At 37.4% G+C, this 16,028-nt stretch overlaps 1 protein-coding gene across 4 annotated transcripts in view; it reads right to left on the bottom strand.

Annotated features, from left to right (window-relative positions):
• Positions 1–1,476: 1,476 nt before the first annotated feature.
• Positions 1,477–16,028, bottom strand: part of EXOC6 (exocyst complex component 6) — a gene marked incomplete at both ends in the record, with an annotated part of 202,380 nt that continues 187,828 nt past the window's right edge. For all 4 annotated transcript variants that reach the window (XM_079701106.1, XM_079701107.1, XM_079701108.1 and 1 more), the window contains 2 exons: positions 1,477–1,609; positions 2,728–2,840. In XM_079701106.1, coding sequence (XP_079557232.1) covers positions 1,477–1,609; positions 2,728–2,840 — 246 coding nt within the window. The remainder of the gene's footprint in view (positions 1,610–2,727; positions 2,841–16,028) is intronic.

The raw sequence follows: 16,028 nt of genomic DNA, 5'->3' as shown, positions 1-16,028 counted from the left end.
CTCATCCCAAGCCGGGGAGACATCCCTGGTGACCTGGAGAGCTGGGTAAGGCACTGGAGGGTCACTACATTCCAGTCCTCAAAGAGAACTATCAGCTCACGGCTTCTCTGGTAACTTCCAGATTGTATTGTGCCTGTAATTACCATATTTTCCATGTAATATTTTTTAAAACGTTAAATACTTTAGGATAAGAGACGGTCAAGGGAATAAATGCTTATTTTCTTTGTTTTGGTGACACTCCCATTCCAATAACTAGGGAATAATAGCCCTTCTGAAGAAAGCAGTTGTTTTAAGTCAGGAAGTTCTAAATAGATGCAGTATCATTGAATTTCCAACAACTTGCTCAACCTTTTTAATATTTAATCACAAAATCAAGAAATGTACATATAATTCTTTACACTTACTTTACAGAGTCAAATAAAAGTTTCTTACAGGCATAAATCCTGAAAATGCAGAAGGATTATTCAGCTTAAATACAATGAAGAGAAAGTAAGGATCAGATTGTTATTACCATCTGGACCACAGTACTTTACACAGTAAAACGTACATTCATTTTAGGTTTTCCAGAGTTCATTTGGTTTGGCTTGTTTCCACAGTGAGGACAGGGTACTGAGGTCTGCTCTTTGAAGAAAGTAACCTGACCCCTGTGGTAACTTCTGTGTGTAGGAACACATCTCTCCTAGCACAAGCGGCACCTGAAGTGGTTAGCCCCACTTAGTTTCTGTCCTTCTAACTTGAACCAAACCAAACCAAATAAATGGGGCCAGCTACAAACACTATAGTTAGAAATATTAACCCTGCTGAACAGAAACACCTTGCATCTTTAGAAAATCAAATTCCTTTTCTTCATATTCAGATTAAATTAAACCACCCAAGTAGAACAAAATAATTCAAATTCTTATTGGGTTAAATTAAGTTTGATTTCAGGGACTTTTAAAGATTTATATTTCCTCCCTCGAAATCAGCAGAATTAGAAATTTTAGTCTATTTAAATAATATTGAGGTGAAAATTAAAGCTAAAAGTCAGAAAATGACAGTGAAAGATCAGACATAATTTCATTCCAAAACCAGGTACTGGAAAACAAACAAACAAACAAAAAACAAAACAGAAAAATCATTCAAGTCTAAGTAGAAAAAACACCAATATATAGAGGCATAAGTTCTTCTAATGTATTTACACAATCAGTTTCATAGACCATTTTTGACCTGATTTATATATTAGGTTTTGCCTTTATTCCCTAGAAGTGAAAAAAAATTAATGTCAGGTTTTCCATATATAAAATATTATTCAGTTATTTAAAAATCCATACAAATGATATTTATAATTCTTTCTTGTTTAAGCTCTCTCATCAGTGTCTTTTCTCTACTGTATTTTTGAATTCTGCAAACAACTTTCTGTATCATGACCAGTGCCTGTTAGAGATCAATGTTGAGACACCATGGATTTGGTGTCACTGAGTGCAAGCAATGTGAAGTTTATGTGTGCTGGGACATACCATTCACCAAACTTCTCAGCTGCTTCACAACTGTCTCTATCAACTTCTGTTTGTCTCGATCATTCTTCCTGAATTGAGCAAATATATTGTTCTTTTTGCTAGTATCCTTCATCCTAGGAATATACGTGAATGAAGAAGCTTAGTAAAAGGAAATTAAAAGCTATACTGTCACAAGTGAAATATCTTGGCATGCTCTGGATTATCTCACACTAATCCTATGCTTGAAAAATATACTTCAAAGAAAATAGGTACTACTAATAGAATTACAGAGAAAGCAACCACACAAAATATTAGCAGCTTTATTTTGCATTTTATATGAAGTGGTGTTTTTTGCATTAGTATGTAAATCTAAAGCAAGTTTTCTTACGTGATGCTATTTTCTAATATCATTCCATAAAGTATGCTAAAATACATACCCGCTATGGACTCTGCAAATCACACTCATAGCAAGACAAGGTGAAAGGAAAAGTAACATTAGAAAATTTAAAGCAGTAATTTGTTTGCCTCAGTGGTGTTTCATGGCATTGTAAAACAAGCTTACATTTATTTAAAACAGTTCCTATGTCCTCTCAAATCAAATACACCACAGATATTTTGAAATGTGGGAAAACAATATACACTTTTAATTCAAAAATTGAAAATTTTAATAGTGATGCTTAAAATGAAATATGGTAGAGTGAAAAGAAAACCTGCCACATAAAAGAAGGAAAAGTAACACCTACACTTGTTTTACTTTTAATTGGACAAGACACACCAGTAAGTGTTCTGTTACTTCAGTTTTATAATATCATTTTTTCGAAACGCATACCTCTCTACCTGTAAAGAATCCAAGCCCATCATGGTAGGATCTAGACAGCGCTGGTGGCAAACATTCCAATCCCTAACTACGTTTTACAAAATACTTTCTTTCCTGTGTTACAGTATTTAAAAAAAAAAAAGTTCCAATTCTCACTTATCTGCAGTAAACATATTTCTAAAGCCAATTAGGTCAGATATTGAGGATACAATAGGAAAAATGTTTTGTTTGTATTAACATAAACAAATCTCATATAAAATTACACAACACTGAAGGCGAGAAAGAAAGAGGCTTATGTTTTGATCATTAAAATGAACTGAACTTTTAAGTTCCATATAGACATTTCTCTTTTGATAAAAATGTCTAGTTCTTCAATTATCACTGAATCAGAAAATGCTAAAATGGTATGCAAAAATGTTTGCAGAATATACTCACTTCTCCAAAAGAGTAAGGGCTGTGTTTGGATTCACCCGAAGGTACTTAGAAGCTGGCTGACCATAATCAGCTAGATAAGTAGACCAATCCCAAACCATAAACAGGTCAAGGAGCTGAGGAAGACGGGGAAAAATGTTAAAGCAACTTTTGACTATTTATCCACAGCTAATACATAAAGTATATGTTACTCTTGATCCATTTTAATATAACCTGCTTCTCAGATGGAACAGAATAAGGAATCTCATTTTTAAAAGTTCATTAACTATATTTTATAACCAACAGTGTATAATATCTTTTCACTTTTCAAATTACTAACATTGTCAGGCCTTGCCTTTCTAATAAAATACTTAATTGCATTTTCAAATAATTGTAAAATAATGAAAACAGTTATATAATTATATTTACACGTAGTGAGGTACAGAGATTTAATCTTTACACATTATTCAGTTCATACTCAAATTTAATTAATGAGGGTTGCTGCTACTAACTGAAGAATTTTAAAGAACTTAAATTGAACCTTTTTTAAAAAAAAGAGGTTAAGTATGTTTACCTTTCAAAGAAGTCGTTTGCACCTAGACTTTTCCCAAAGTAATTTAAACCGAAAAGCTCAGATAATCTCAATGAAGTGCATTAAACAACCTCTTCTGGATTCTCCCTGGTGATAGATCCTCAGTAGTGTTATGAAATGAGGCCTTCAGGACTCAGCCTGTTAACTCTAGGCAATCATTTTGTATAAACAAACAACAACAAAAAGGAAACCTTCTTGTTTTCCGTAGTGTTTTAAAATTGACTATTTGCTCTATAATCTCCAGTTAGAATTGTTGTCAAATATGGAAGTAATCTTTTAAAAGCAATGAAGTGCCTAAACCAAAGCACCAAACTCCTTATCCAAATTTAAAACCCTAATCCCCTTTAAGCCATTTAAAACCAACTTCCTATCCCCATTTGAATTGTTTCAGAAAGATAAATGCTTTACTTACTACCTTCCTTCGGTTTTTATATTACTTTTTCTTTTTGTTTTAGCTCACTTTATAAGTAAGGGGTGTATTGGTTTTGCTTTCAAATGAAGCAAGTATTTGTATTTACTCATAGGATATGTAAGCCAACCCACTGGCTCTGAGAGGGATAAAATTTCTGGGGTGGTTAAAACCTACAGAAAGTTACAAGAAAGTTACAAGAAACTAGCTCTTCCTTAGGAAGATAATGGACTTGTTTGACTCTTCCCATCCAATATACGGCTACTAATAGAGACTTTCTTGTACAAAGCAGAAAATTCTATAATGAAAATATTTACTACTAATATTAAAAGCCACACTATTTTCTTTCGGACAACATTCTAGGCCATACCAGCCATACCAAAAGTTAAAACACTGGTACAGAAACTACGCTGAGACAATGTTAAAAGAACACAGTCTTAAAAAGAAAAGGGAACATATTTCAAGTTCTGTGTAATTTTTGACTCTTGCTTAGCAACAAGTACATTTTCCCCTTCTTTCACAAGGAGGAAAAGTTACTTTCTACACTCTGCAGTGAAAATGTAAATTAGTATAACTTCTCTGGAATGTGAATTTGCAGTATGTATTTAAGAACCTTATAAAAATGGCCATCCCCTTTGACTCAGTAATCCTACTTCTAGGAATCTAACTTCAGTAGACAATAATAAAGGTAGATATAAACTTATGAACAAATATATTAATCTCAAAAATGTTATTTGTGTTACCAAAAATTGAAGAAGAAAAAAACCCCACTGAAAACAGCTTAAATCTCAGTATTAAGACAATGGTTAAGTAGTGAGGTGTATCTATCTGTAAGACAAGTATCATGTGGTTATTCAAATTGATGCTTACATAGAATTTTAAATAGCTTGGGAAGAAGTTTATGATAAATATTACTACTAAAATTACATAAAAACCCATCAAAAGAGAGTGGAAAAAAAGTTGAGAAAATGTTAAGAAGAGTTGTAATTTGTGTGGTGGGATTATGGGTAACTGTTATTGTCTTCTTTATTTTCATAATATTCTACAATGGGCATGTATTAACTTTAGAGTTAGAAATAAGGTTTACATACATACATGTATATTTTTTTCCAATAAATTTCAATAATGAATTCTCCTCATTCAAAATAAAAGCCTCATTTTGAAGGAGTATACGTATGTGTTAGCTCAAGTGTGTGTGGGCATGCGCACAGTCAGCAAAAAGCAACCACTTAATAATGTACTGGCTGCAAATTCCCTTTCTTTCCAAAGGCAACAGCAACATGACCTTTGGGACCTGGAAGAAGAGGCCTTAAAATAAGGGCTGATCTACCCCCAGGTGGGAAAGGAGGAGCCCATTTAATGAATTTAAAACCTACACCAACTCCAGCTGTGAGTATAGAAATGGTTCTTTTACAGCACAGAAACAGACTTTCCTAGATAAAGAAATATTACGCTTACTTTTTTCATGTATGGTCTGACACGCATATGCAAATTTCTTATTGCTAGAAATTACAGGAACCACAAAATTTAACCTAACTGCCCATCTGTAGACAAGTCTAATCCACATGCTTTCAAATTTACACTAATACTTTATAGAAATACATACAGTGCATAGTTAACTTGTAGATATCAATGGAAATCTGCATAAATTTGCACACTAATGGTTAAGGAATGCATTGCCAAGGTGGATAAAAGGGCTAAGGAAGGTAAGATTTACTTATTCATTCAACAAATATTGACTGCCCACCTACAACGTGCAAACTACTGTGCTAGGCACCAGAGATACAGTACTGAATGAGACAAAGTCCCTGTCCTCAAAGAGTTTCCGCTGTAAGTGGGGAAAGTGGGGAGGCAGAGTTAATAAGGAAACAAGTAATTTTTATGTTAACATGAAGAAATCATAAAGAAAAAACTATTCACACACAATCTTAGTAGCTTAAACTAGAGTAACACATGAGGAAGCTACTGTCAATTTAACATTAAGTAAGATAGAAACTGATTTACATAGGACCTAACACTGCTTGCTCTGTATTCTCAGGCCATGAATCCAGTGGCTATAGACTTGAGCACCATTTCTGTGTCCATGCCCCAAAGGATACATGGATGTGGGTGGAGAGGAATGATAAGGCCTACCAAGCATGCTGATCTCATATTCTGATTTCTCATTTCCACATGTGTAAGTGACAGGGCCCTGTGGGGCTCCTAGGCACAAGAGTCTTCTTTTGTCCCCCAATTCTTGTAGGCAAAACTCCAGCCTCCATGACCTTCTCTGAGTTCCAAAGGGTAGATGTGAACAGCTGCTAATCAAGGGAGGAGCAGCCAAGAAACCACCTGAGGCCAGATTAAAGGGAGCAGAGACTCTCCTCGAGATTAGGAGACCACCTGAGACCACCTGAGACAGATGAAAGGAGGGCAGGCCCTGCACATACCTTAATCTTGTCAGAGACCCCATCCTTGAACCACTGTTATAAAACCCTTCATCAAATTCTCTGGGGTTGGGACACATAGTTTTTTGAGGCAGGAGCCTGCTGTGTCCCCCTTTGCCTGGCAAAGCAATAAAGCTATCCTTTTCTACTTCACCCAAAACTCTGTCTCTGAGATTTGACACCAGTGCAGAGAAGCGGAGCTTTCGGCATCATAAGGATTTTTCAAATGCATAAACCACATTTAATAAGTAAACAGAAACAAACTTCACGGAGCTGGGCAGGCAAACTCATAAAGTATGTCCAGCAGAGCGTAACCTCTCAGTAGATATTCAAGAAATATCACTCCCTGACTGATGATACCAGACCACTATTCCAAGTTACTTAGGAGCTTTTTTCTTAGGCTTCATAAGTACAAAAAATGAGCACCCTACAGACAATTTCGGTTTATGAAGACAGCTCTAGAAAAAGGCCAAAGTTGGCCAGCAGGCAAACTAGGGCTAGTGAATGTAGTCAACCGACTTCCACCTTTCCCAGGCTTTCCCTGGGGCTTGATAAAGAGGATAGATACCCTTATGATAAGGCATTGGGTCTAATGTTAATTGAGGTAAATGATCTTCTTAGAGAAAGAGCAGTAATATTTCTGAATGGTCTACCAGTGTCCTTCCATCCATAACAATTATAAGATCCTTTTCACTTTTTAAAGTACAGTTATACTGACATGAAAGATGTAACACAAAACTAGGACGTTATTCCTGGGTCCTACCTAACACTATGCCAGGCCAGATTTACGGAATGAGTACATTTCTATAGGCTGCTACCTATGCCTATTTCGACCAAGAAGCATGATCCCAGGTCTCTGGGATTGTTTTAAAAGAACGTGACTGCTCTGGAGCCAGAGTGTGACGGGAAGGGATGCGGAAACTGGAGTGGCACCAGGTACAACCACTGACGCTCCTCTTCACTCCACACAGTCATTGCCTGGGGGACTGCCTCTCGCATTCGGTGAGGTTCCACAGGATGTACTAGGTCCTTAATATTAAAATCTAAATTATGGAAAACCTTACTTCTCTATCTCAAGTTTTGCTTTCTTCAGATGGCAGTAAACAAATAATACATTTGTTATTAATCATACAAAATCTCCCTCAGTCTTAGAAATAAACTGTAAGACATGGTCTCAACAGGTGAATTTATTAGTTAACACATATACCTGAAATCCAAAGATGTAGACCAAACATGAAGAAAATCAAAATCTCCCCGAGATTATCCAAAAGCAATTTTACAATTACTTATTAGAGGATAAAGTCAGGCATATTAAAATGAAAATTGGTATTAAGTTCTAAAAATGGGTTTGTTCCAATAGTCAAGTAAAGTAATTCCACCTTAAATCCTTTAGGGAAGTAAGCAAAGTATGGATCATATAAAAATGAATAGCAAAATAATGTGCCTCAGTTCTATTTCATCATGATTTTTAAGATTACCTAAAATTAGCAACCTAACTTTTTTTTTCACCAAGGATTCAAAAACACCCTTCATAACTAATCTAATAATGTAAGGTGGGATTTATGCCAACTTTTTAAAGTGAGTTGTATGTTTCACTTCCTCAGCCACCCCTGTGTGTGTCCAGCAAACAAAAAGATTCAGCTTAAGGAAAGAAATGGTTGCATGGGTGGTCCATTTATATCCTCAAAATAGTTGAATCACGGAAGAATCACTGAATTAGTCTGTGTCAAGGCATTTAGCTTGCTGACAGCTTCTCATCCTAAGTCGCACTCGAAATCTACACCCAAGAAACTTGGGGTCTCAGACCTGTTGAGATCACTTTGCACAAATGACACAATGAATCTAGGCCGACTTTAAACCATTCTATGAAACTCTTGAAGTGACTTTTTGCTTTTGTAAAAGTGAACCCAGAGTGCCAGGTCATTTTTTCCTTGAATCTGGTTTAGCTTTCTTTGTTTTGGGTCTTTTGGGTTTTGCTTTTGAAGCACCTCAGGGGCAGTGACCCAAGGCAGAAGATAAATAAAGTTAAGCCAACCTCAAGAGAAAAGCAATTGGGGATACCAGGTTTGCTTTTGTAAATGTGAACAGTGACCTGGGGGCTCAGGGTCAACTTTAGTCCCCCAAATTCCCCTTTCCAAACACTAAATCCACCTGGGGGACCTCAAAGTTGCTTTGCAGATTCCAAAAGTAAACCAGGAGATCATTTTTCCTTTGCCTCCAAAAAACAAAGCCAAAGCAAGGGTTCCTAAAGTGCTTCAGAGATTTTAACAACAACAAAAATCCTAAACCAGAATGTAGCTTTAAGGAAGAAATATGAGTAATTAGGCACTGGGGATTCAAGAAAAATGGGTCTTATTAAATTGGCCACAATGGGGGGAAATACAAGTCCTTTTTCTAAATAGATGTTGAAATCAAATGACGAGCTCTATATGTTTTTTAAATAAATTTATTTATTTATTTATTTATTTTTAGCTGCGTTGGGTCTTTGTTGCTGCGCGTGGGCTTTCTCTAGTTGCAGTGAGCGGGGGTCTTCGTTGTGGTGCACGGGCTTCTCACTGCGGTGGCTTCTCTTGTTGTGGAGCATGGGCTCTAGGTGTGTGGGCTTCAGTAGTTGTGGCACGCAGGCTCAGCAGTTGTGGCTTGTGGTCTCTAGAGCGCAGGCTCAGCAGTTGTGGCACACAGGCTTAGTTGCTCTGCGGCATGTGGGATCTTCCCGGACCAGGGCTCGAATCTGTGTCCCCTGCATTGGCAGGTGGATTCTTAACCATTGTGCCACCAGGGAAGTCCCTCCATCTACTCTTTTTTTTTTAATTAATTAATTTATTTTTTAAAACTTTTATTTACTTTTGGTTGCGTTGGGTCTTTGTTGCTCTGCCCGGGCTTTCTCTAACTGTGGCGAGCAGGGGCTGCTCTTCGTTGCGGTGTGTGGGCTTCTCCTTGCAGTGGTTTCTCTTGTTGCAGAGCACGGGCTCTAGGCGCGGGGGCTTCAGTAGATGTGGCATGCGGGCTCAGTAGTTGTGGCTCGCGGGCTCTAGAGTGCAGACTCAGTAGTTGTGGCGCACGGGCTTAGATGCCCCGCGGCATGTGGGATCTTCCCGGACCAGGGCTCGAACCCGTGTCCCCTGCATTGGCAGGTGGATTCTCAACCACTGCGCCACCAGGGAAGGCCCCCTCCATCTACTTTTTAAAGCACTTGGCTTTACCCTTTTCCAGCTATTTGAAAACATATTTGGAAAATTCCACATGCAGCATGGAAGAGAATTTTCAGTAGCAGTTAGAAAGGGCTTGGGCAAAAACTGTAAAGAAGCAGTAATGTGCTTCCACCCACCTCACTTTTTGCCCTCAGGTGTTAATTGCCCTCCTGCTGCCTTTTGGCTCTCTGGTACACCTGACCCCTAACCGGTGCCTGCCCTCTTTAAACGTCCCATCTGCCAAACCCGCTCTCAGACAGCCTTTCCACTCCCACCTATGTGAGGATCAGAAGCAAGCTCTGAGCACATTGTGGCTTAAAGGCATTCATCTCTTCAAGTCACTTAATTCAAGAGAACTGCACACAGCAGAAGTAGAATGTTCTTAAAGTATTTTTGATGGTAAGCCATGTAATAGTCCTAAATAACTACTAGGTGGGTTTGGAATTTGGGGGGAAAAAAGAGGCAAAAAGAATTTATATCATCAGATTTATACACATCTATATTTGCTTTACCTTGAATTTCTTGGTCGCTACCATGGCTAAAAGACCATGCAGATACATATACGTGTACAATTTTATGTGGAAATTTATTCTTTATTAAAAAAATTTTTTTTTAAGGAAAGAGGTATTTATTTATTTATTTACTTTTGGCTGCGTTGGGTCTTCGTTGCTGCGTGCAGGCTTTTTCTAGTTGCAGCGAGTGGGGGCTACTCTTCGTTGTGGTGCGTGAGCTTCTCACTGCAGTAGCTTCTCTTGTTGTGAAGCACAGGCTATAGGCATGCTGGCTTCAGTAGTTGTGGCTTGTGGGCTCTACAGCGCAGCCTCAGTAGTTGTGGCACACAGGCTTAGTTGCTCCGCAGCACGTGGGATCTTCCCGGACCAGGGATCGAACCCGTGCCCCCTGCATCGGCAGGCAGATTCTTAACCACTAAGCCACTAGGGAATTTCCTCTTTATTAAAATTAATTTTATCAAGTAATACATGGTTAATAATCAAATGGGGCATGTCATGAAAACCAACAGTCTATTACCCTACCCTTTCCATTCTCAGAAGCAATCATGTTAACTCTTTCTGTTTTAATACTGGTGATTACCTCAATATCTCTAAATATGCTTATTTTTCTAGTTTTTATTTATCATGTTGCAGTTACCATATATGAGGATTTACCTTACTTATACTACCTTCCTGTTTTTGGTAGTTATAACAATTTTTCTCTATTTTTGCTTTTATAATTTTAATATCATTAAACTCCTATTTTTGGGCCTCCCTGGTGGCGCAGTGGTTGAGAGTCCGCCTGCCGATGCAGGGGACGCGGGTTCGTGCCCCGGTCCAGGAAGATCCCACATGCTGTGGAGCGGCTGGGCCCCTGAGCCGTGGCCGCTGAGCCTGCGCGTCCGGAGCCTGTGCTCCGCAACGGGAGAGGCCACAGCAGTGAGAGGCCCGCGTACCGCAAAAAAAACAAACAAACAAAAAAAACAACTCCTATTTTTTGTTATATCACCTTAAAAAAATTTTTTTAACAGTTTTGAGATATACTTCACATACCATTCAATTTATCCATTTAAAGTATACAAATCAATGGTCTTGAGTACATTCACAGAATTCTGCAACTATCTCAATCAATTTGAGAACATTTTTATCCCGCAGAAGAATACCCATACCCATTAGCAGTCACTTTCGAAACTGGAGTCATGTAACATGTGGTTTTTTGTGTCTGGCTTCTTTCACTTAACATAATGTTTTCAAGGTTCAGCCATGTTGTAGCAGGCATCAGGACTTCATCTTTACTGCCAAATAACATTCCATTATATGGATATACCACATTTGTTTATCCATTGATCAGTTAGTGGACATTTGGGTTATTCCCATTTGGGGGCTATTATGAATAACAACTGCTATGAACAAGTTTTTGTGTGGACATGTGTTTTTATTTCTCTTGGGTATATATCTAGGAGTAGAATTTGTTACAGAAACTTTTAAGAGGATCTTTTGACTCTCCATTTAGTAATGTAAGAATATTAGCACATTATATAGCTGAATTTTAAATAATTCTTTTGGCAATTGGGGTTTAAGATATTTATATTATGTATTTAAACCCAAATAATAAAAGATGTGTAACTAAAGTTTTCTAAAAGTTATTTATGAATGCAGAATATATTAATAAATTATTATCAATAATTTGGGGGGACCGCCCTGGCGGTCCAGTGGTTAAGACTCCACGCTCCCACTGCAGGGGGTGCGGGTTCTCTATCTCTGATTGGGGAACTAAGATCCCACGTGCCATGCGGCTCAGTGCTCCCCGACCCCAACCAGAGCCACCAAAGAAAGAATTTTTTCATCCTCTATTTCTAAAACACGAAAAACCTTGTAACTATCCAAACAGAAGAGAACATTTCAGGTATTTTGCTCAAGTAGATTTACCTCAAATAGCTGAATGTGATTTTGGTTTTTATGATACCTTTACATGTGTATGTGGCTTGTTTTTCTTCAGCCATGAGTACCTGATTCAGCTGCCTCATACTGTAAGGCAAGTCACACACTGAGTGCTAGCACTTACCTAATTACCCAAACCAGAAACCTGGATTCAGGTTGCTTTGACTCTTCTCTCTCACAACTCCTGCATCTTACTTATTGCCAAATTGTGTCAATTTAACTTCCTAAATATTTTTTTCCTAAATATTTCTTGAATTCACTTGCTACCTACCTTCCACCACCACTACTACTACTACTACTGTCCTAGATTAGATATCATACTCTCTCCCATGCGGCCTTTGGTCTTGCCTATCCCCTCTGCTTCTCCTTCTAATACGCCAGGATCCATCAACCTCCACACTGCTGCCAGAGAGATGCAGCTAAAATACAAATCTTATCATACCATTCACTTGCTTAAAACTTTCAGTGGCTTCCCAGCTCCTACAAGATAAAGTTCAAGCTCCTTAACATGACATGCAAAATGACTTTTTGGCTTCCTCTCCTGCCTTGGAATTTAAGCTCCTAAACAAGGAACTACTCATAGTTCTCTTACAAACCGTGATGATGCCCCAGGACATTGTCATTTTCTTCTCTGAGTCCCCTTCCCCTCCTTCTTCACCCAGGTAACTCTTACTTATCCCATAAAATTTAAATCTGGATTCGCCTCTCTCAGGAAGTCTCCCCAGACCACTAAGCGTTAGCTGTTCCTCTTTGTGTGTCCTCAGAGCCCCCTCCACAAATCTCTATCATAGTATTTTTCACAGTATGCTGATATCACAGTTATTCTGTCTGTCTACCCACTAAAGAATCAAATATCAATAATTCCTTTTGTAGTCTGGACAGTTCATGGCTATCTCAGCCCTGTCTCTTTCTAATACGCCAATAGTTGAAGTGCCTTTTCTTCTTCCTAATAATGTACTTTGTAAGTGCCTCAGAGCTGGTGACTTGTTTTGCTTACTCTCTGTATCTTCACATTTGGCCCAGTACCTGGTATATAGTAGGAACCAAGTAAATGTATGTTGAGATGAACTGCAAATGTTACCTTTTGACACAAAGGTAAGTATGTTGAGATGAACTGCAAATGTTACCTTTTATGTCTACACAGAGCCCACATCATATATATTAATAAGATGGCTATGTTATCATTTACTTTACATGCCAACTATTTACAATCAAGACAACTCTGAATTTTTAGTAATGTCTTATAATTATTCTGAAGGCCAGACTAGTCTCTTTGACTGATTTAATTTACGTTATAGAATGTACTAAAATATTTCATAACCAAAGTTCTGCTCCTGAGATTACCGTTTGTAAACCAGTGATGCTACCGTCAAGCATGTTAAATAAACATTCCCAGGTCATACCTTTAATTTTCTGTCTGATTCATTATATCATCTGCCACACTTATATAACAGGTAGTTATATAATGACTTCACCAATGAAGCTCAGACTTCTAATACTAAAGAAATCAAACCTTGAAATTCATGATGTGAGGTGTTCACTAGACTTTCAGTTCTCTCTGATGAGTCACTTTGCTTCATTGAAGCTCTGAAGAAATAAGATCTGCTTATATGAATTGACTTTGGAAGAAATCAAACAACAAAGGAAAACAATATGGATTAGCCAATGAAGAAAAACTGTATGCCAATGTGTCTTTACTCCAGGATATAGTAGTTGTTCAAATGAGGGAAGCTAGACTGGGCTGGGGTTTCTTTAAGTTCTCCTTTAGACTGCAGTTGTTAAGAAAAAGAGGGAGGGACTAACCATTTTTTAAAATTTGTAAGAGTCTAAGTGGATAGTTCTCTCCCTTCCTCCCCATGGTTGTGTTTTAAAATAATCCAAATGAAAACTTGGAGACTCTAATAGCTGGATTAATTTAGTCTTCAAAAAAATAAGTCACATATGTTTTACTCTAAAATTTTAGCAAGTAATATATATTATTTATAATTTGTCATTAGTTATAAACACTGACTTTTGCCTTTGAAACAACAAAGCTAAACTAAAACTAAAACTAAATACTTCAGGCCCCAAGACATATTATCATTCTATTCTTTAGCATGGAACTCAGACCATTTGAGACAAATGAAACATACCATGACCATTAAATCCCAATTGCCTCAGAAGGAAAAGGGAGATTGTCACTGTCTGCTAAGGTATTACCATAGAAACTAAGGCAGACACCCCAGTTCTAGTCCTTGCAAGAAATTTTTAGTGAAGTGGGGAACTGAATTTCAGATACATATGTCATTTGTTCAGCTTTCTAGAGATAAGGTCTCAGTTTTATGTCCTAGAATATAAATACAGACTCTTTATCATTTTGCCTTAGATTCCTAAAGAATGCAGTTAGCTAGTCTACCATACTTAGCATAATGGACATAAGGAAAATAAGGACCTTTATGGTCTATATTAAAGACAAAGAACACTACAATATCTTGGTGAGTATTTGTATTTAATGGGGCTTGCATCCTCACTCATTTTTTTCTTTCAAATCTTATAATAGATTTTATAATTTTTACTCAACTTAAAAAGATATGTATTTTTTGCTTTTCTAAATCTAAAAGGCACTTACTTCTCTTATGTTAACTTATTAACCCCTAATTATCCAGACCTGATTGTATGTAATTACCTTTTGTCAGGTATAATAATTTGCTCAATAAACATGTCAGAACACTTGCTGCTTTGTCTGTTTTAACAGATAAATTTGTTTTTCCATAGCCCCGAGGCATAATTAAATATGAAAAAAGGGGGCAGTTATCAAACTACACAAAAGCTGATTCATGAAGGAAGTGTATATTGGGTTGACCAAAAAGTTCGTTACGGTTACGGAAAACCCGAACGAACTTTTTGGCCAGCCCAACGCGTAAAAGGAGCCATGGCTTACTTTGGGACCTGACGCTTGCCTGAGTGCTTAGTTAGTTACAGATTTCTGGGACAGGGTAACAGTAACAACACTGTGATGTGAACTTCAAAAGGGCAACTGGCAAACTTTAAGACGCACCTTAGTTAAGAAGCAGCTGTTGGTAAATAGCTATTGGCATCCATCCCTCTTTCACTACAGGTTATAGCAGTAAAATACAAAAAGAGAAACTAAATAAAAACAACAGGAGAAGGACTTATTTTCTTGGGAACATAAATGCAGTCACTGGAATTAAATGGCTTGTGATCTAAGTCCTACAATACTTGCATGATGTGACTCTACACTATGGGAGTGCAAAATGAAATCCCTACCTGACCTCTGGATAGCCTAAACAGGAAATTAGGACATTTCTAAGCAAAATAGGCTGCGTCATCCTGTTAAGATAATTGTTTCCTTTGACACTCTGCATAAACATCTTACACTAGGCTGTCAGAAAAAATTCAAGCCATAGAGTCTCTTCATTGACTGCCCTCAACATAGCTGAGGAGGTTAAGTTTGTTGGTAATTAGGAAGACAAAGAAGGGGAAAGAGGTATAACAAACAGGTAAGAAAGTTGGAAGCAGTCTTTAAGTATTTAGAAAGAAGTTGAAAATAAATTAATATTTTTTAAAAGGAATTTAATTCTTAAGAAGAATCTGGGTTAATTATGAGAGTATTCAATGATTGGTGCTTCAGGATGTCAGAAATCGGTACCATTTGGTTGGGAAAAATCAAGTTCCTCCAATGTCTCACATGATTAATACTCTACAGATATGACTTGTTTATCTGATTATATTTCACTTGGATAAGAAGTGCTGTTTCAGGACTTCCTTGGCGGTCCAGTGTTTAAGACTCCGTGCTTCCACTGCAAGGGGTGTGGGTTCGATCCCTGGTTGGGGAACTAAATTCCCACATGCCACACGGCCAAAAAATTGGGAAAAAAAAAATGCTGTTTCTTTTGACGCCAACAGAATATTTATGTCTATACCTTATTAAATTCCCTCCCAACTCAGTTTTTTTAAAAAAAAATCAGCTTTCATTTTGAATTAATAATTTAAGGGAGTTATAAACTCTGGATCTCAACTTCCTCTTCTATAAAATGAAGGGACTGTGTCTGCATGTGACAAGTACTCTATTTGACACTAGCAATGAAAAGATAAAATGATGACCCAGTGTTTGGATTCAAAGAGTTCCTAAGTGTAATGGAAGAGATAATCATACAAACATAATTATGAACTAACATGAGAATTACACTGACAGAGTTACGTATAGGTTATTATTATTAGAGCCTTCAATCTTGCTTGGGGGAGTGAGAAGTAAACACAAGAAAGTACCTTAGT

The sequence above is a fragment of the Hyperoodon ampullatus genome (genome assembly GCF_949752795.1).
Source record: "Hyperoodon ampullatus genome assembly, chromosome: 1".
Classification (NCBI taxonomy): Eukaryota; Metazoa; Chordata; class Mammalia; order Artiodactyla; family Ziphiidae; genus Hyperoodon; species Hyperoodon ampullatus.
The sequence above is the reverse complement of the archived record's forward strand: the minus strand, read 5'-3'. Positions and strand labels throughout refer to the sequence as shown.